Genomic DNA, 22,972 nt, shown 5'->3' on the forward strand with positions numbered 1-22,972 from the left:
GCGGTTGGCACCATTTATCAAACTGCTTTGCTCCTCAAGCTAACGTAGCTAGCACAAAATGGACAAGTTTTTGACAAGAAAGAGACCGAAGGAACAGATCAACAGTCCTGCTGTGGAGGACACTGCTGCAAAAAAAACCTAAGAACTCCTGGCCAACTAAAATCAGAAGTTATGAGGCAGCATACATTAAGTATGGCTTTACAGCCATACAGAAAAATGGCCATGATTGCCCAAAATGTGTCCTCTGTCTGGAGACCCTCTCAAACGAGTGTTTAAAACCTTCAAAACTTCAGCATCAATTAACACAAAAACATCCGACAGAGGCCGAAAAAACAGTAGGCTTCAATTTTAACTAACTATTTTGTAGCATTGTCGGTGGGTTTGCAAAGGGGGTCCCCAGCCAGAAGCTAATGCTGTTTGGGGGGCCATGGCATGGAAAAGTTTGGGAACCCCTGATCTAATCTGCTGTGTTCTGCTTCTGTCATTAATATTCCTCAAATGTATTTGTAAATTAGCTCACAAAATATACAAAATAATAAAAGCCATGATGTTTTAACCAAGTACACAAATTAATAAAATAATAAAAAGTGACTTATGTTTAAAGCCCATTTTTGACATCCCATCCAAAAAATAAAAATAAAAATAAGTCCAGAGTGAGTCTAAATAAAAACTGTGTCTCTATGAAAGGTCCTGGTGGAAAAGAGTATTATAAACAGAACTGTATGTTGTACATTAAGGCCCAGCAAATCCCCACAAGTGTTTTCAATCACTCTGGCTGATTAGAGCTCCAGTCAAGTCAAAGTTGGGCTGGGAATTATGTGTGTCATAAGGACTAATATGAATGGCAGAGATGTACATTGTCCTGCTCTGACAGATGCAACAAATCCAATAAGAGTGAGGAAGATGTCAATTAAGCACAGTTTGTACACACCCACACAGTCCTGAGAAGAAGTCCAATTATGTAACACAAATGAAACCATCTGCGTGGATGGACCATGGGTCAGTACGGTTTTTAAAAACTGGACCTTGTGAAACTTAATGGGGTGTACGACAAGATCAAAATTGTCCAGAGAACAGCACAGTTTGCTTCAACTAGGTTGCACAATGTAGATAAATATATTTATTTGGTGCCTTTTTATTGGGCATCAACCTCATGTTTACGCATGTATTGCTGAAAAAATAGACTTGAATCATAAGTTAGTGCTTCAGGTCCTTAGACCTGAAGCGACCCGGCTGAAATGCGAGCCTGCATGGAGGCAGTGCAGACAGCTGCACTGACTAAAATGAGAGCGTATCTGTTGTGTGAGACATACAAGTAGAAAAAACAGGTTTGATAACACTTGTCAGCAAAATCCCTGTCAAAACCAATCATATGGAAAGCTAACACTGCCATAGAGACCAGGTTATGCCCAGGGTATAGTTGCAATAATGTTACTATTACAGACCATAATATATAGTCAAATCTAATGCTAGTTGTACCTCTAGAGGTATTTTTGTGAAAGTATTGCAAAAGTAGTGTAACTAGTAACACATTAATCTACACAGACCGTAACAATGTAAGGTAACTTATTGTGTCAAAACAACCTCAATGTCTGACGGTATGATTCTCTGTGTTTGCTCAGTGCACTGTTCACTATAGCTAGATACATTTTCACACCTCTGACAGCAAGAAAATGTCAAGCTATTTTAAGTACATACATAAAGCTTATCATTTTCCTGACAGGCTATACTTATGCAAATGATACTACCAAGAAGAAAATTTAAAATAAGTAAACACGTTGGACAGCACCAATCACTGTCATATTCAAATGCGAATTGCATTGCAATGCAGCAACTATCTGACAGTAGGTACACCAGGGTGCCAATTTTATTTATTTATTTATTTATTTTTGTTAGTTAAATAAGTTAAACTTTTCAACAGATACCAGATATGTTTGTTTTTCAGCAAATCACATGAGAGGAACAAAACCAACAAAATGTTTAAGTGTGTCTTTCACTACTTTCAGGCTTCTATACTCTGTTTGTGCTTCCAAGTTCCTAGCCTACTAGTCTTACTTGAAAACCAACCCAAAGTATAGTTTCATTTTTCTGAAAGGCTGAGTGTGTGTTTTGTGTGTGAGGTAATTAAGGAACATGTCAGCTAGTGCAACACTGTTGCTCTTTTATAATAGTTTTTGGACAGAAATGGAACTCTGTGGCACAGTCTAATTAGATATATCAGGCTTTGCACTCTAAAAATAAAAACTTAAATTTGTTGGCCTAACCATATTTTTTCAGCTAACTAAACAAAAATGGTTGAGTTGTGTTGTAAACTAATCAACATATACTCCAACTATCTTTTTCAAGTTTCTTGGCTAAAGTTGGTCTCACTTAATAACTTGAGTTAGCAAACCTCTAAACTGTGCATTTGAGGTCAGGACAAGTTCTAGAAAACTAGAGAACGTGAACTGGGGTTCCACCACAACCACACTGTGTCCATGTGCTGCCAACATCTCTTCGAGATTTTTTACTCTCAAGGTGAGTTTTTTGCTCAATATGGTACCAAAAGTCGGGGTTCACGCGTGTTAATTATACTTTATTTTATATATATATATATATATATATACACACACACACACACACACACACACACTTTATTTTATTATATATTTATTGGCCGTTTAACATTGGGATCTGGAGAAGTATCCCTCTCACGGCTAAAGAGAGTTCTTTCAATGCATAAATCATGTATAAATTAAATGGGAAGGACTCATTTAAATATGCAGGTAACTTAAGCATTGTTAAATAAACAAATGGGTGCACAGCCTAGTATAAGCGGGCACTGGGGAGCACACAGACACACTGAGCTCACTCGCTACCTGTGGTTGTTGTATGAGGGCTGTGTACACGTTGTGTATGTCGTGTTAGCAAGGTAGCCTGTTAGCAACTCAAAACGTGTTACCAAGCTATAATTAAACAGCCAGAGTCATCAAGATATAACACTGGACCGGACTAGAGTTGTTCCAATTCCAAGACCAGTATCAGATATGCCTCCTATACTGCCGAAAATGTCCGTCTGTTTACCAGTTAGCTACTTTAGCTTCGTTAGCTCCGTTAGCTCTGTTGGCTCCGTTAGTGGGGTTACAGTCGAACTGGAGCTCATTTATTCAACAAAATGAGCAGTGCTACAAATAACCGGTATACTGCGCACGTATGTCTTTGATGTTAAAGTTTAGTGTTACTTTAGAGACTAATTTTTACAGTCGGGAGTCACGTAAACATGACATACTGCTAGTCTTGTTCCAGTCGGTCGTCATGGAAACATGACGCTCTGTCAGTGATGTGGTTTGGACGAGAGTGAAAACAAATGTGTAGGAGATGAAAAATGAAACGATGTATCTAATCAGTTTATACCACCAGTACATATGACAACACATACTATACATACTATGAGACAGCACCAACAAAGAAACTCAATCTAATCTAAATATCAAATTAAATGATAAATTGGTGGACTGACAAGTTTGTGTATAGAGGATCTTATATGCTGTATATGCTGCATATTTTTTGAGTGTATATTTTGTTATTTATTTGTTTATCTTATCAAGTAACTGGACTTTTATTTCTTGTTGCAGTTGTCCTGTGAGGTGCAAATTTTGTGCCCTGCACAAACCAAGAGGGTCTCTTCAAGCACTATCGTCTGAGGCATGGAGGAGGAGCTAACTGGCCCTGTAGGACCCACAGGGCACTGAAAACACATCTTACAAGATCACATTGCAGGACAAGGAGAAGGGAGGAGACGTGCACTTTTTTTGTGAGTCTTGTGAATTCAGAGAAAATTGCACTCAATGCACATGTTTCATCCATCTTGCACATCATTTAAGAAATAGACAGACTGTGCATTGCCCTTTTTTGCGGTGTGAGTTTAAAACTAACAATTTAAAAACATTCACTTGTCATAGAAGCAGAAAACACAAACATAAACATGCCATTAGAACTTGTGTTAGAGAAAATGTAGCATGTGCCATTGCACCTGAAAATGTGAACCGGCCGTCAGATATCTGTGTTGAAAGTGAGACATCACAAACTGATGAGGATTCACATGACAGGGCTGAGGAAGAGTATATAGACATTGACACTATAGAACATAAAATTGCATCTCTTTTTCTGCGCATGCAAACTGTATTACATGTTTCAAAAAGTGCTTTACGGACAATTGTTGAGGAATTGAATGACATCCTCCATTTCACTAAATGTCATTCTCTACAAATAATCAAAGAGGTGCTAACCAAACATGACACTCAAGTAGATGATTGTGTTGTTAAAGAAATTAAGGATGCAACTGTAAAAAAAAATCCGCTTATTGTAAACATTGAAGCAAAAGGTGCTCTTTCCACTAATTACAGGAAGAAAATCTATTTTAACGAGCACTTCCCAGTGATTGCGCCAACTGAATACACATATAAATATACCCATAAATTGTATTGTATTATATTTAATGTTTAAATAAACATGTTTTACTGAACTAGTATTATTTGTATTTGTATCATATATAGGCATAATAGAAAAGTTTTAGTTGCGATAACTTTTCATGTTTGAGAGTATTTATAAGTACAACTCAAAATATTGAGTTTTGATGCATTTGAAAGGTAACTTATTTGAAACAAAAATAATTAGTTGAGACTGCTGAATTTTAAGTGTTTAAAAAAATCTAAATTTGAAGTTATCTCAAAGTTAATTTATAAGTTATCTCAACAAAAGATAATTTGTTGTCTTAAATTTATGTAGTTTTCGGACTACAAACGCAAACATCTATTGAGTTTTCATAGCCCTTTATTTTTTACGGTGTAGATACACAGACAATACCTGTTAGTAGGAAGGATTCCAATTCCATTCTGGATCTGGTTCCAAGTTGTTAAGATACCCAGATTCGTTAAGCTCTGCAGCCAACAAATCCCTTATTGAATCTTTCATTCATGATTTCTCTTAGATAGTCTCTTTTGTCTCTTTCTGACACTACAGGCATCTGGAAAGACTACTCAGCTTCTCTGGCTTCTGAAGTTGTAGCACAGCCCCCCAGTGTGGAGCAGACACCGTTTCCCATTGAAGCAAAAGGAAAAATGATTGAGGACAGTGATAGCGAGTTTCACAGAGCAGTGACTAAAGATGTGGTGAAACAACCTCACCCTTTGAGTAATTCAGTGGATTAGGTATGACGCTGAGTGAATAAAAACAGTACAAAAATTTACATACAGGGTGTCTTTATTACTCACCGAATAAAATACCGAAAAAGATTCAATAATTGAATTGAAAGGATTTGTATTCCATGAGTGGGTTTAGAACATGATTCAAATTCAATAAAACACTATTGAACCCCATCCCTTCTCGTTAGTAGGATCATTTCATTGTTGGTTTTGGTCTTTCATGGGATTGTTGACAATAAGAAAAATAAAGTCTCATCTTTTAAATGTGTCATTTTCTCTGTACCATATGATGCCACACACAGTTCCTCTGTTCACAAACATGCCTAAGAGTCCACAGGATACCATTTGATGAAGGGAAAACAAAGGAAAGTCCCTGAATCTCAATGCATCCCGTTTATGTTCTCCATTCAACACTTCCTTACACATAAACGACTGAATAGGTCAACTGCCAGCAGCTCCCAAAACGACCTATATAACCATTTCCAAAATAACATATACGATCATTGGAGAGTACCAGCGACAGGCATACTTGACCTTCATCATCGTCATGTCATGTCATCGTCATTTAAGGTGAAACAGTTGCCATTTGGAAAGGTTTAGGCACCAAAAGAGGTCTTGAAAGGGTCATGACTTAAGTTAAAATAAATACATCTCTTACCTAACATTATGTAAATTGCATGAGTTAATTATGTTGTTTGAGTTAAAATAAGTCAACATAGACTTTTGTTTTCACACAGGACATGAACATTGGTCTCCTGGGGGAAATTCCTGTGTTTGTTTGACCCATCCACTCACCCCAACCTCCTCCATATGCAGACTTCGTTGCTGTTTATATTACATCACCTGACTTTCTCCTTTGCTCCTATCAGAGGTTGCAGCCTAACAATAAATGTAAATATGGGTAATAAGCTGCTTGCACAGATGACCTATACAGATGTTTTTCTGGTGAGAATGGGCGGTCTCCATTGTATTCTGATCAGCCACATATACAGTAAATGGGATCTCCTTCCTCTTCAATACGAGAGCCCCCTGTACAGGGGGCAGCATGAGATGCGCGCAGCTCAGATGATCAATGCTCACACTAGAAAGCACTAATCCTAATTTGTAGCATACCAGAATACGGGGTGAAACTCAGCTAAAAGCCTCTACCAAGCATTGCCACCCAAACGAAACATAATTCATACCGCAATACATTGTATGGGCATATAACAAAAACACGAAAATTGTGTACATCCAATTTAGAGTGTCTGTTGTGTTCACCACTTCACACAAGCCACACAAGCCTGGCATTATATGAAAGTGGAGAGTCTGATGATCACGAAGATGTCTGCTTCCTCACTGTGCAATGAAAACTCGGCGAGCCAGCAACCAAAGATTAGCAGAAAAATATTTCGCAAAATCATAAAGTATGTCTTACCTTTGCTGTTTTGTGGTCAAAAGTTATATTCCAGCTCGAAAAGCGATGCTAATGTCTGCTCCTATGACTCTGTGTTAGTTTGAGAACGACCGCGAGGGTCCTGGTTGTTTACATAAAAAGGAGGGGGTTTCTAGAGTGGGGGGGGGGTGCTCACATGAAATACACTATCTGTAGGCTTACTTCCTTCTGGATCATCATTGGTGTTTCTATGGGGTGGGACTGCTGTAACTGCGCAGTTAGTTTCACTTCTCCGTCTCATTTACACGTGAATAGCTAGAGCGCTCAGAGAGGCTCACGGAGGACTCTGCTGAGCAGCCCGAGGTGTTATTTTACTGTTTTATTTGCATTTCATCCTTTTTTGAGAGCTAAGAACAACAGCAAGCAGAAAAAAAGGCTGCAACAGAGAAGATTCTGTAGCCTGTAAGCCTGTAAGAGATGACGGTACTCCGCTCAGATGCGCTCAGATGAGCGCCTGTGTTAAAACATCCGTAAAACTGCTCAGGTTCATTAATTTGGCAGGTACTTTTGCACAGTTACTCATCAGATATTACTTTACTAATTCGTAAATGAATTTGGCTACTATCACAAAAATTTCTACTGTGTTCAAGATGAATTTACTCTGACACAGTAACACATATCTTGATTCTGACACTTCTGTAGTAATCTCACAGGTCTTAGCTTTCTTTTGAGACCAAGATTATTCATACAGCCCTTGTAGTTGTGAAGATATACTCTATTTGTTTTGGGTAGGTCATTTCGGATAGGAGGCAGACAAAATAGGCCTTGTATTAAAGAGGCTAACTTCACTTAATCCAGGGTAGATAAAAACATAGGGAAAAAAGTGTGAGTTCATTCATCCATTTAAACTATAATGGAGACATGAAAGCAGATAAAATGGAGCCAGCTGGTCTGGATCACTAGTCAGCCTTCATTTTCCCAGGAAATCGTGTCTGGTGGCAGACAAAATTTCATAGTGAAAGCGAGTCTTATAGAGAACCAATCTAAATGCAGATGGGATCATTCTTCCAAAGCCATTACGTTGTGCAATCAACATTTACTTCATAATGATACCTAACCAGAAAAACCACCTATTGCCACTTTCACTACCAATGAGAATACCTCTCTATCACTTATTAGCACTTCTGTGAATGATATCTGTACTTCTGCCATCGGTAAGTAGGTTACCTGGTTAAATGGTTTATTTTTTGTCTGTTCAAATTGTGTTCATGGCTGATATACAATCAGGAGTCTGACCAGGGTGTTTTATTTTGAAAATTTATGCCGTTTCTGTGCCTGACTTCTTGTTGGGCTCAATCTGCTCTATGCAACTTGACATGGCATCTGTCAAAAATAAACTAGACTAGTATTCTCCACAGAGCAGAGCGGAGAGCCGCTTCTGGGGGAGAGAGACACCTGTAGAGTAAGTCATTTTAAACACAATGTCTCACAAATGTTAACATTCTTCTGTCTCTGCAGTGAAATACAGGATTTGCTTCTGAAAGTATTACTGTACGTGCCACAGATGCACAGGACATCAGAGCATGCTGACAATATGACGGCAGCAGTTTACAGGAATCCCCACTATAAAACATTTAGTCCATTTCAAAGACAGTAAAGCTGTCATGCAGATGGATTTAGAGTGGTTTAATATAGTGAATACTAGTATCGTCTCATCAAAACTCTCCTTTAGCCAGTCTGTTAGATTTGAAGAATGGATGATGTCATCACATGCAATTCAGGCCTGATTATCTTTTGAAACTATAGTCAGTAAGACAAAGCCTACATGGAGCCTTATGCACAGATACAGTAGTTATAGTCCCTCTTTATTTAAATTTATATTTAAACCATGCAGCCAAATTAGCTCTTGATGAATATGCAAATTAAGTCTATTCTACCCTGGGGAGCAGTGACAATGTGTCAGTATGTTGTTATTAAGCCCCAACGAGGTGTTTCTCTGTTAAATCTTCAAATTACACATAATTCACTGGAAGGGTTATTTCTCAGGTACACTCAAATGCTTCAAGGAGGAGTCATAAAGAAAGAATAAAAAAAAAACAAAAAAACAATCGCAATACTTAAATGAATCCATTTTTTATACATGCATGCTTCACCTGCAACTCTGAAGCCTTTGGATGCTGTTTAGCACTTTGCACAAAGACTTATTACCGGTGATGATAACACTCATCATTGTGAGCTGTATGCTGAGGTTGGTTGGCCCTCTCTCTGTAAAGCATGATAAACACTGGATTTTATGTATGTATAAGGCCAGCTTTGGTTGGATAATCACAACTATAATGTAACTGAGGTGGGTTAAATCAAGGGCAGCTGTACAAACTTTTCACCTCTCATCCAAGGGGCTTCTGCAGTTCTAACCGCCTGGTGAGGAGTCCCAATTATTTGACCTCTGTGGGGTCGTTATCATAGTTGTTGAAACCACTTGGGTGTGGCTGTCTGTGTAAATGACAGTCATTAAGGTTGTCATATGAGGCCAAGTTGTTAAATCTATTGGGAAGGGATGAAAGGACAGCATTATAGGTGGGTATAAGTACTGTCACAAACATTGTTCCTCTCTTTTCACAAAAATAGCCACCTTGAAAATCTATACATGGTTGTCCTTGAATGAGTGCCCCTTATCTTTCAGGTCTGAGTCTTCACAGGCAGTAGTAATGTCCATTTAGCTTCAGACAAAATTACAAATGTTCCAGCTGGTGTCTTTTGTGCTGGTAATGTAAACCAATGAAGGTTTAATGGCGCACTGCATGAGACAAATAGTCTCTCGGTGTATTTTCCTCCTAGCCATTGCAGTGAAATACACCAGCGGTCCCCAACCTTTATTGCACCACAGACTGGTTTCACGTAAAGCAATATTTTGACAGACCGGCAAAGAAACAAATAAAAACAAGTTATTAAAAATACAACTCACCATTACCCCGAATGTAGTTGTTGTAATCAGTGGGAGCATTGCGCTTGTTTCTCTTCAACGAGAAAACTTCATTGCCTCATTTGCAAGCTTGTCACAGCATTTCACGTAGAGCAGACTTGGTTGACAATCACCTGAAGCGATAAACCGGTATTTTAAGTAGGACTGCTGATATTGTCTCTTAAATGCAGCTTTCTTTTTCTTGGAAGTTGTAGGCTCTTCTTCTGTCTCATCATTTTGCCTTTTTCCCTTTCCAAAGAAGCTCTCCAAAGACATTTATTTTTTACTCATTTTTACTAGCTTGTGGGCTTACTTGTTTACTACCATATCAAGTGACCGAGACAAGCGGTTTGACATGTGAACAGAGGCACAGGCAGATGCAACTGATTTTTCTGTCTCTCTGTGCGGCCCGGTACCAAATGGGCCACGGACCGGAACAGTCTCATCAATTCATGTGTTTTAGGACACAAAGTCTCTGGAGTGGGTGCTATTCACTGTACAACAGCTTTATTCCAACATTCCAACAAGCAGACAATGACAATGATTTTCTGTAAGTTTGGTGGTTAAGTAAGAGTTCCTATTGACTGAGGTGAGAAGTCATAAAAGGGCTTTGGTGGCATTTAAAAGAATACTCCATCCTCTCTCTAGCCTTGTTTTGTATGTATTATTCATTTACTGCTCTCAGTGGCAATTATGTAATTATCACACACAAAGCCATTGTGACAAACTTCATGAAAGTCAAAAGCAATCCGCCGTTATCTATAAGTAGGGCAAGACCCCACAACCATAATTAATCATTTCAAATAACATCCAGTTCTGTTTTTGTGAGGAATATGTACCTATTCAAACTAATATAGCAAGATATGTGGGAGGGCCTTGTATTCAGTTAACTGATGACAGAAACACAAACGAACAACATTTTTTTAAAAAAGCAGCCAGCTGTTAAATAATGCAACATTTGTATTTCATTCATCATTTATGCAATATTTCTGAAATAAACATATACCTGCTAATGTTTTGTGGCTATAAATGCTTGTAAAGTCTCTCTAGTTAAAAAAAAAAAAAAAAAAAAAAAAACTGTTTTGTTTCTATGACAATAAAGTCATAAGTGAAAGGAACAGTGTCCCTATGGCAACTCAGCGGGACTTATGTTAATTGAAGAAATGAAGACAGTCCAGCTGTTCCTCCAATACTGGTCTATTCATCCAGTCGAGCCCCACTTCTTGTCTCTTCTAGCAGCTTCCTTTCGTCAACACATGGCAGTCTGTCACAGAGCTCCACTCCACATGAGTGGCATTAACTGTGATAGTATAAGAGGACTTGCCTTGGGTCCACATTTTCAACTTTGCATGAGTGGGTTCTGATGCTAATAATAATAATAATAATAATAATAATAATAATAATAATAATAATAATAATAAACTTTATTTGTAATGCACCTTATATTCAAGCAATCTCAACGTGCTACAGAGCAAAATTTAGCAAGTTTACAAAAAAGATCAAGGTCAATAAATAGTTAAAAAAAGGGGGGGGGGGGGACTTATATAGAACAACAATTAGTAAAAAGCTTTTTTAAAAAGATATATTTTAAGGTTTTATGCTGCTGACTGACATACTGTAGCTTGCGCAGATTCTCATATATACAGTGTTAGGACCTGGCAGCCTGTCTCACCCTTGTGTTTCCTTTTCCCTTTTCCCAATGTGGATTTTGTCTGTCTGTCTCCCCCTGTCTGTACAGCTGGGTGTGTCCCTGCACCTGGCCAGCTCCGCCTACTCAGAGCACACCGGCAGCTCATCAGGCTCATTAGGCACAGCTTAAAAGAACAGAGCTCTTTCCTAGCTGTGCCGGATTGTTCCAGTCTCTCCCTCCCAAGATCTTTACAGGCCTGGTTGTGCATTCAGTAGTGTTTCATCGTGAGTTTGCTAATGTGTTTCTTATGTGCCACCACATAAGGTGTGTTTCTTTGTTTCACTTGCCTGCCTGCCACTTCCTCGTGTGCCTTGCCTCAGACCCGTTGGAGCTCCCTTAGTTTTCTCCACTCCGTTAGAGTGCGTTTTGTGTTATTCGTTATTTTTCCACTCCTTTTGAGTGCGCTTTTTGTTGTAATAAATTTTTGTTCTTCTACCTGCCTTCTCTCTGGTCTGCATCATTGGGTCCTGTCGAAAGGATTGGTGACAAACCGTAAAAAATACAGTGCATTCGGAAAGCATTCACACCCGTTCACTATCCCAACATTTTGTTATGTTACAACCTTTTTCCAAAACAGATTAAATTCCTTTTTTGTCTCATGAATCTACACACAATACCCCATAATGACAAAGTGAAAAAGGTTTTTTAGAATTTTTTGCAAATTTATTCAAACTAAAAAACTGAAATATCGCATGTACATAAGTATTCACACCCTTTACTCAGGACTTTGTTGAGGCACCCTTGGTAGCGATTACAGCCTCAAGTCTTCTTGGGTGTGACGCTACAAGCTTGGCACACCTGTATTTACCTGTATGTATAGGATATTTCTCCCATTCTTCTCTGCAGATCCTCTCAAGCTCTGTCAGGTTAGATGGGGAGCGTCACTGCACAGCTAGCTTCAGGTCTTTCCAGAAATGTTCAATTGTGTTCAAGTCTGGGCTCTGGATGGGCCACTCAAGGACATTCACAGACTTGTTCGAAAGCCACTCCTTGTTGTCTTGGCTGTGTGCTTAGAGTCGTTGTCCCGTTGGAAGGTAAAACGTTGCCCCAGTCTGAGGTCCTGAGCACTCTGGAGCAGGTTTTCATGAAGGATCTCTCTTTACTTTGCTCCATTCATCTTTCCTCAATCCTGACTAGTCTCCCAGTTCCTGCCACTGAAAATCATCCCCAAAGCGTGATGCTGCCACCAACATACTTCACCTAAGGGATGGCATTAGCCAGGTGATGAGAGGTGCCTGGTTTCCCCCAGACGTGACACTTGGCATTCAGGCCAAAGAGTTCAATCTTGGTTTCATCCGACCAGAGAACCTTCTTTCTCATGGTCTGAGGGTCCTTTAGGTGCCTTTTGGCAAACTCCAAGTGGGCTGTCATGTGCCTTTTACCGAGTAGAGGCTTCCGTCTAGCCACTCTACCATAAAGGCCTGATTGGTGGAGTGCTGCAAAGATGGTTGTCCTCCTGGTAGGTTCTGTTATGAGTTGATTATTGAGCTGTGTTTGTTTGTTGCTTTGTGCTCATGTTTCCTTTTTTTTCTCCTGTGTTGGCTCATCCCGCTAATTTACACCTGCACTTAAGCCGCGTGGTGGCTTCGCCTCGCTGCCAGATTGTCTATGGCTCTTGCCTGACTTTCCAGCAATTTCTTGTCTTCCTAGCATCCTTAGATCTCTTGTTCTTGTCCTAGTCACCTTGTGCAGATTTTTGTTTGCTTCTTAGCGTTTGTAGCTTTTGGTTTTCTTGCATCGTTCCCTTAGTGGTTCCTACCTTAGTTACTTTATCCTTAGAGTTTGTCTGTTTTCCTACCCACTCGCCACGGTGTAGTTGATAGTTTAGTTTAGGGCTGAATTTGTGTTTGTTTTATATTTCGGGATTGTTTTGGTTGTATTTGTAGTTTTAATGGATTGTAATAAACCGTTTGTTTGTCAACGGCTCCCTTTGTTCAAGTGCTGTTTGTTTCAGCCTTTTTTGGGTCCAATCCAAAACTCTAGACTACTAGTCTTAATAGGTTCTCCCATCTCCACAGAGGAATGCTGGAGCTCTGTCAGAGTGACCATCGGGTTCTTGGTCACCTTCCTGACCAAGGCCCTTCCCCCCTATTGCTCAGTTTTGCTGGGACTGTGCTCTTAGGGACCTTCCGTGCTGCCAAAATTTTTGTACCCTTCCCCAGATCTGTGCCTCGATACAATCCTGTCTTGGAGGTTTACAGACAATTCCTTTGACTTCATGGCTTGGTTTCGGCTCTGACATGCACTGTCAACAGTGGGACCTGGTATAGAAAGGTGTGTGCCTTTCCAAATCATGTCCAATCAATTGAATTTACTACAGTTATAGTAAACAGTTTACAATCAAGTTGTAGAAACATCTCAAGGATGATCAGTGGAAACAGGATGCACCTTAGCTCAATTTTGAGTGTCATAGCAAAGGGTGTGAATACCTACGTACATGCAATATTTCATTTTTTTAGTTTTAATAAATTTGTAAAAATTTCTAAAAAAAAAAAAAAAAAAAACCTTTTCACTTTGTCATTATGGGGTATTGTGTGTAGATTGATGAGACAAAAAAAAGGAATATAATCCATTTTGGAAAAAGGTTTTAACATAACAAAATGTGGGGAAAGTGAAGGGGGGTGAAAACTTTCTGAATGCACTGTACACCACACATTCTTAATTCTCTGGCGTAAGTATGAACCCCACTGAACAATTTCTATTTCATTTTATTTGTTTTATTAGAAGATCAGTTTTCAACTAAGCAAGCTCCATTTAAATCTGAGCTCAAACTAGTCTGAATAACTTTGACAGAAGGGCAAAGCAGATTTATTAGCTTCAGGAAATGTCTGCTGGGGCCAGTCATTTTAAAATGTCACCATTCTTCTGGACCAGCTTAGAGATCTTCCATGACGATAGGTGACATTCAATAATGTAATCTGGGACCACTTCCTGCCATTTCTTTATTTTTTTCTCTGTCCCCCATTTCCAGTTTCATCTTCAGTTTCTATTGCTTTCTTCCTGCCTGGATATCACTTTATGTTCATCTCTTCCTCACTAAACTTTCTCATGGAAATGTTTAATATTTTGTCTGCCTTTTCTCTCACAGATGTTTTGCCCCTCTTCCTCTCTATGAAAAATATAGACAGTGGCTTCTTTGAGACCAAGGCCCTGGCTAAAATTGATTGAGACATCAGGATATTAAATTGTTTTTTTAAAAAAGCAAAATGAAGTTAAAAATGTATAAATATGGATAAATGTCTAAAAAAAAATGTAAGAGTCATAATTTTTGCAGTTAAAAGGTCAAAAGGTTGGAGAACATGTAAATGAGTATAGTTTGTTTGATATGTCAGGCCAGCATGTGTAGTCACTGTGACAGTCTAACTTGGGTTGCAGCATAATGTCAGTCTTTGTTTCTCTTTATTTTAATTGGAAAGCAAACAGCCAATTCAGGTGCGTGCCTAGGTAAAGGGGTGGGGCTTAGTCATAAGATGAGTAGGTTTCAGGTTTTGGAGGAATACAGACGCAAACTACCATCATCGAATGAACATCAGATGTTGTAAGAGAGAGAAACTTAAGGGCTGACGACCAGTTATCCAACCGTTTGGACTTGTTGCTGATTCACATGAGGAGACGGAGCTTTGTGACTGTAAGAGAGGACCTGGAAATTTTCTATGGACCACTATGGAGTACAGTTTCCCTCCTGCTGGTGTGCAACCACAGACTGTCGCTGCTGGTTTTCTTCTATGCTCTGCCTGCCACCCATTACCCCGTTTCCACTCACTTGCCCCACTGACTATCCCTGGATTAGTGAATACTGATAAACTTGCACATGCCATTTTATTTTGATTGCCTGTGGGAACAAGTGAAGCGGCCATTACAGTTTTTAGGCCTCCATGCTCCCAAGCCACGACTCAGACCTGTCGTTTAGTTTTTGGTTTGTTGCAGAGAGAGTGTGTGTGAGTGTGGGCCTACAGTATATTAGTTTATTATATGTTAAAGATGCCATGCACCTATGATATTAGAGCCTAGATAGAGGTAAAAGAGACTGAAAGGCAATAAGATAAACAAAGTATTATTTTATGTTTATTGATATTGGGTATAATTTTTTTTTTATATATATATATATATATATATATATATATATTTTTTTATTTTTTTTTTTTTTTTTTAATTTATTTTTTTTTTCTTTCATTCATATCCTTCAACTCTCTGCTCTAGTCAGGAATCTAACCATAGGTTCTGTAACTTAGCAGGCTTTCCTGTCAGGTATTTGAGCTCAGTTAGTGGGCGTATATGTATCTGTCAAGTTTGATGTATTTGGGTATTCTTGAGGCTGTACCAAAGGTGGAAACAATATTCCTAGCAAAAGGACAAATACATCTAAATCTAATCAAACCTAATCCTTGAAGACAAAGTGTGAGGGATGCAGAAAGATTGCACAAACACTATATTTTTGCCACAAACGTTCCTTCCTGCTGCCTGCTGAAGGTAAAAAGGCAAAAGGTACCTTTTCCTGTAACTGTTGTAGACAGAAGTCAATCAGTCAGCTGCCTTTCAGATTGGAGAATAGTGTCTGCCACAGTAATGGCGTAATGTTTCTAATAAGAATAAATGTGTGACACCGTATCCACATACACATGATAAACCACTCCCCTCAAGGAATAACAGTAATACTGTGATCTTAAATCTACTGAAAAACAATCACTGCCCCTTTAACCCTGGCTTTAAACCTTGATCTTATGAACATTTTACACAGATTAACTACAAATGTAAGTGTCCCAAATCTTAAGGAAATCCTGCAAAGGGCAGTGGCCAGAAGAATAAACAATGTCTACACACAAAAACCATGCATACAATGCATGCAGACAGTTTTCAAGAGACAGCTACAGGTGAAATGATGAGGTGGACATATCAAACATTGTTTAGGCTGTTTGCCAGTTTCACTGATTGTGTTATTATTTTTCAGTCTACACAGCTTTTTGTAAAATGTCATGAGGCACAGTTCTTAACTTTAATTTGGTTGATTGATGAGTGATGAATTTCTCTTAATTTATACTGGCACCATTGCTTCCCTGTTCATGATATTGACATTTAATCCTGAATTGTTAAGCACTTTATAAAGTCTGTTTCAATACGAGCACCATAGATTAACTGTCCATCATCTGTCTGATGTATAATAATGATAGTTTACACGCATATGCGATTAATTAGTGACATGGCACTATAAATAGCCACAGCATAGCGGTCGTGCATAGTGACAGCTGTTCTGATGCTGTTGGAGAACCTTGCCTACTGTTATTACTCCACAACACTCAAGAGGGAAATGTAGTGTAACTATTTAGATTATTATAAACTAGAGGGTGACTAATTAATCAGTTTGGCAGATGCAATTTTATAAACTACTGGTATCAATCTATCCTGATGGCTGCACAGCCTCCACCAACCACACGAGGACGGACATCACTGTTTTGCATGCTCCATACATGAAGTCAATGTGTAAGACATGTATGTCACTCTGTACCTGAGATCATTTCTATTTAAATGAAAGTACTTTATATAATACAGCTCTACTTGTAAATTATGAGCATAATAAGGTTTTTGTTTATGATATGGCATTATTAATGCAGTAGACTGAAGCTGCTTTCATGGCCATTCCTTCAACAGTTATTCAGTTCCTTTCTTTTAGTGTTGACTTTGTTGATCTCCTTTTTTCTGCTACAAATTATCATTATTATGTCAGCCTTTAAAAATCCACTACCAATTGACCTCCATCCAAAATGTGTGTGGATGACTTAATTTGTTATGACATGAATGAATGTATGATAAAAGCTCTTTAAATCAAACACATACCAAATAGGGGGATTATTTCTGAAATTTAATGATCAGAGGGAAGGAAATCAGAAGTAGGCAAGGGAAAAATCCCACTCACTGCCCGGGCAAATTTCACCTTGAGCACAATACATAAATAATCTGAGGTGGAAAGAGCTGCTGCCTCCAAAGGAAATGTCATCTCATTAAAGCTGTCTACATTAGTTAGTAAACATATTTATTACAGTCTACACTAGTGAGCACACCACTGATCAAAGGAAGCACTGTCAACAAGGTGATGGTTTATTTGATGGTTTAATATCTTTGTTTAAACCCTTTTACCAAACAGACAGATCTTGGTTTGATCCTCTGGTAAATATATATTCACTGGTTTCACTAAGACAAGAATCATGAATAAAATACATGTCATTTGGATAAACACCAATAAGGAAAATTTTATTATTAGCTCTGTGAAGGAGGTTATGTTTTTGGCTCGGTTTGTTTGTCTGTCTGTCAGAAGCATTACACAAAAACTACTGGCTGACTCTCATCTAACTTAATGGAAGGGTGCGGCATGGGCCAAGGAAGAACCCATTCAATTTTAGAGTGGATCCAAATCACAGCTGCAGGTACAGTACACAAATTATTTTTCACTTTCATTAATGAATGCTGAGACATTTGGTCGTGTTGGAATAAATGCCATACATCTTCAAATTCAGTGGATGGTTGTAAAATCAGCAGTGACAAAACATAGTCGGATGAAGGTGGATTGTGACTCCATATAACAATCCACATTCATAGGTACCAATAAGTGAAGTTCACCACTTTGTGAACACATGATTGTATGAAGAAGATTACTACATGGGTTTGGGAACACTTGAGAAAACCATCAGTTAACATTTAATTTGCAAATGAGTATCAAATGGAGCATTCAGGGACAGTGTCTTCATTGGAGAATCAGTTCAACTGTGACATTGCAACAATGCTTTTTTCTCAAATGAAGGTGTGGCTATGGAAAAGTAAATACACACATATCATGCCACTACTTATACTCTTACTCACATCCAAATGTGACATTCTAATAGTTTTGGAAATATTTCCAAACATACATATAGTGGTTATGTTTGCAGAGTTGCCTATCATAGACGAGTGGATTTTGGGCCTTGGTGGAGGGCTGCACTCGCGAAGTGCCCTTCAACTTATTACTGTAATAGTTTCAACAATTTCAGAGACACAGAGGTCAGGAACTGTAGAATGCGGACTGTTGGTTTTCACTCGTACTTCCTTGCCCATGTTGTTAGATCAGGAGGATGAGGGCGAAATGGATAAATTACACCTCGACCACACACGTTCTTTGTAAAAGTCAACAAAGCACCTCCTACTAAGATATTGCTCTGCTAGCTACCCACTAGCTAATGGTCAAGAGCATTTTTATATGATGGGCAGAGTTGGCGTGTCACGCAAAATCACATTTCATTGGACAAATTAATGTAACTGCCCCTGAATTCAATATAATGTAGATGTGTACTCCTGGGTGTGTAAGTACACTGTGACATCACTGTTTAGTGTTACTGCAGGTGAAGCAGAGCGTACTTCTGCATGTATCCAACCGCATCCATAAGTGATGCTAGCTGTGGTCAGAGATTCAACAGGCATGAAATTTTCAACCAGAAAGGGCAGACATATTGAGTCACTTTTTAAGCGTGAACATGTCGGTTTTCACCATCTTACCAGCGTATTCCGGGTCCACATGAGGAGGGTAGAAGCGAAAGTTGATGAAAAAGGGGATGGGCATTCCATACTTGAACCACTCCACCACATAGGGCTGGCCGTTCAGGGGGTGGGACACGTCGCATCCCAGGATGACGTTCTCTCCTGCACGTGCCGTCACAAACTGGGGCTCCTCTCGCACTCCGTGGGCACCTGGGGGAACAGCGTTCACAGTTTAGCCAGGTCGCAATCAAAGCTGGTCTACAGCTTGTGGCTCAAAGCAGAAGCTACAGGTCACAATGTAACAAAAAACAATGCTTCAATTTTTCATTTCCATATTTAAAAGTGTCAGTGGCTTTTCAGCATTTCACACAATTCCATTTTAATTTTAATCTTCACATAATTAATGCTGACTCTACTGCCTGTGCAATAATCCTGTAACCACAGGACAAGCAGAAGGAATCAAGGGACATATAGGCAGACACGCGTGATTTTCCTATTTCTTTTATTTTTCATGCAAACTAAGTTATGTCAACAGAGAACAGTAATGGCTAAATGCTATTATTTTTGAGGGTGTGAGAATAACAAATTCTACTTCTGGGTGGCGAATACAAGACCTACACCAGCTTTCTATCTTAGATGGTTAGAGTGTCCTATCTTAGCTTAAGGACTGGGCTAGCCAATAATTCCCTGTTTGACGGTTATGTGACTATTTCTTGACTCTGACCATTTGCCAGGCAACCAGTAGAGACTCCAGGTTGTAATTGGTCCTAGCCAAGCGATAATCCGGCACACATAACTCCCCATAAAACAGCAAAGTGTTGGTTCGACACAAACAAACAGAATTTAATTGTGTGAATTAATGATGAATTAATGTTTTAGAGGAGCTGGTAGGCAAATTTTGTGACTTTAGGACAGAGCCAGGGCTGCTTTTTCCCCTGTCACTGTGCAAAGCTAACCAGCTGATGACAGCACCATCACATTTAGACTTAGACTTGTACTTTATTGATCCCAATTTGGGAAATTCTTTTACTGGACAGGTATGAGAGTGGTATATTCTCATCTACCTCTCTGCAAAAAAAGCAAGTAAGAGTATTTTGAGTTTAGTAAATGTTGAACGATTCCTTTAAGGGCACTTGACAGCAGTATTTGAGGCAGGGGAAAAAAACACCTTTTCAAGTTCGGCCTTGTGTTATTCTTGAGCCAGTGTTGACACTCCATTCTTCACCTTTCTTTGACAAGCTTGCTTCTCTAATCCTAAGGGACATTTTAGCATCAGTCAATTTGAAGTAAACAACCTTGGTGTTTGGTAAGATGATTCCACTAGTTTGACAGAAATGACACAGCTCACATTAGAGATGGTCCAGATTGGAAATGGAATAGAGTTTCACCATGGTAGTGTTTGTGCGTGATCATACAAATGTGTGCAAAGTTCTATCACTCAGAAGAACAAAGACTGCTGTGACAAATCCAATGCTGAGCCAAGGCCAATGGGTTGGGAAAAGTGAGATTAACGACACTTGCACATGAATGTGATTTATCTCAACAGAATTTTTTTCACCTATTTCGTCTGACAGAATGTGGGCAGACAAAAACATGAATGAGGTAATGTGACAGTAATGCACCTGATGTTCAATCATACTTGGACCTTTAACCGTTAAAAAAAGAATTCACTAGCTCAGGGATCGAGCAATACCAGTGAAACTGTGTGTCTGCGGACAGGCTGCTGAACAGCCACATCGATCCCAGGCTAATTACTATGTAGCTTAGCTTTATGAGCGGAAACCCGGTGTGGTAGCATTTTACCAGTCGATACGGCTAATCAGATGTACTCAGTTCTTGTTCCTCTGTGGCCTGTAAGGGAGCCAGGCAGGCAGGTTCTTCTGCACACAGATGACGGCCTACTGCCTGTATTACCTCTCATTAGTGAAAGCAAACCATGTAAGGCAAACCAACGTGACCATTACATCTGCAAATAAATGGAGGAGACAAATGGGGCTGGGCGATATGGCTGAAAACTGTATCACAATATAAGTGTTTTATATCGGTCGATATCGATAATTATTGATATTTTTATGATGTATTTAAAATAAGGACCAGGAGACAAATAAATTAAATTTAAACATTTTTATTTTAAATTTAACCTTCCTCTGATTATAATCAACTCAGCTATCAAGGCAGAAAGGAAAGGAAATGTCAACACAACCATGGAAAACACTCAAATAATAAATGTCAATAAAAGTCTAAAATCACAATGAACACTCAACAATTATATCTTAACATTAAGGTGCAAAAATAAAGAATACGTAACAAATGCTTAATAAAGTCTAACAAAATAGTGCAAAGTGTAAAAATGTAAACATAGAGAAACCTGAGAACTTTTTTTCTGCAGGTTTAGTGCCAGGACGTTCACAAGCTGATTAAGCTTCTGGTGAATAAAGTGTTTTAAAATATGTGCAATGTTTTATAAACATAGGAGAAATTAAAATAAACTGAGGTCCACTTTACATCTGTAACACAGAAAATAAATGGCAGTCTTAGAAAAGTACTTTCGGCCAGGTATAACATTGAGGTCAAGCACGTGTAAGAGGTTTTTATAAGCTGTCTTCTCCACCGTGCTCAGTGGGAGTATGTCCTTATCTATATGATATGTCAATGTCTCCGTTGTGTCTTTGTGCCTTTTAGATGATTTGTCAGAAGGCACTGAAGCAGAGTAACTCTGCATGGCGGTCTGCTGCTTGTGCGGTGGTGCTGCGGTACGGATGTTGTTGGACGCTGGCGAATACGGCTGCGCTCCGAAGGGTGAGTGCGGCTAAGGTGATAAAACAAGTTTGTGGTATTAACCGGTCTTGGTGGGGATGATGGTCTTGCATACTTTACAGACCACATTGGTCTCACTACGGTCCGACTTACAAAATCCAAAAAACTGCCATACTAGCGAGCTGACTTTCCCTGTTTTATCGACAATTTCTTTGCTCACTGCAGCACTCACTCTCTATTTCTCATCTCAGTCCTCGCGAAGAATCAAACACGAGACAACGCGATGGCGCAACCGAACTTATACTGTTACATGATTGGCTGTTAGCGTGTCACTCCCAGTTATCAGTGATTACTCCCTACATTGCTAGGTTACCAGAGAGCGAGTGCCTTTGTTCATGCAACCAACCTTGCTTCGCGACTTGTTTCTTCCGACGAAGAAAAAAAATTATCGAATGTTTTATCAAACACATTTTTTATTGATATTGATTACGTGTCTATCGTGAGACATATCGTTATCGTTTTATCGCCCAGCCCTAGGGACAAATCACTAGTCTTGGTGTTATATTCTGTAGCAAGCAAATGTGAGTCAGTGGCAACACATGGAGGTACCATGTGGGCACTGCAGGAATTGTGACTAGTCAGATTGAGCTGCTTGTGTTTTCCAAAACCAGTGGAGATTGTTGAGGGTGAAGGCAACATGACTACAGTTGAAAAAAAGTCTCCAACATCTTCTTTTCAGTAACACACATTTAGCAAAGCCATCTCCACTGCAAGCCCCCTGCTCAAAGTCCTAAACACATAAATGAAATAAATGTACAGCATGGAATACTGACGCTGTAGTGGAGCTTCTTTCCAACCAATGTGTCTGTCTGATTCATTTGCACTGCTACAAGCATCAATGACTTATTAAATATAAATAAAATTAGTATTAAAAATGCAATATAAGCAATTAAAGACAAGAGAGCTAATCAAACTTTGTTCATCTGAAAGCGATCACTGTCACTTGCTGGAGTTTAGGTTATCACAGAATGATGGTTCAGTACTGACTAGTGAAAACAGCTAAAATGGCTAACTGTAAATAATGAAGGAATACCAAAACTAACCCAAAAGACATTCACTTATCAGTCTCTTCTTACTGCAACACAAAGAGGGGACATCACACCTCCTTAACCTCATGTACACATTTTTCCTTTGAACTGAAGCATGAGTTAGACCTACACTTTGTGTACAATCATATGAATAGTGTGGTATCTGGCTAAATAAAGAAAGGTTCCTACCAAAAAATGCTTTCAATATACAGTATATAGAATTACCACAATGAGAAAAACTTAAATGTGTCCATAATGTGACAGTTAACAGAAATAAATAACCACATGTATTCAATGAAATGTTTCAGAAAAAACAGAAAATGTAGAATTAAACCATGTACTGTATGAATGTAATAATCTGACATACATAAATGGTTTCAATTTATTATTATTATTTTTTCTTTTTCAGTTGGG

At 38.9% G+C, this 22,972-nt stretch overlaps 1 protein-coding gene across 4 annotated transcripts in view; it reads right to left on the reverse strand.

Moving 5' to 3' along the window:
• igsf9bb (immunoglobulin superfamily, member 9Bb) overlaps positions 1 to 22,972 on the reverse strand; it is a 129,733-nt gene that overhangs the window by 77,929 nt on the left and 28,832 nt on the right. For all 4 annotated transcript variants that reach the window (XR_013078228.1, XM_076750139.1, XM_076750140.1 and 1 more), the window contains exon 2: positions 18,732 to 18,923. Coding sequence is in view for 3 of the 4 variants with exons in the window: in XM_076750139.1 (XP_076606254.1) it covers positions 18,732 to 18,923 (192 nt within the window). In the remaining variant the exon portion in view is untranslated. The remainder of the gene's footprint in view (positions 1 to 18,731; positions 18,924 to 22,972) is intronic.

This window comes from Chaetodon auriga, chromosome 15 (genome assembly GCF_051107435.1).
Source record: "Chaetodon auriga isolate fChaAug3 chromosome 15, fChaAug3.hap1, whole genome shotgun sequence".
Taxonomy (NCBI): Eukaryota; Metazoa; Chordata; class Actinopteri; order Chaetodontiformes; family Chaetodontidae; genus Chaetodon; species Chaetodon auriga.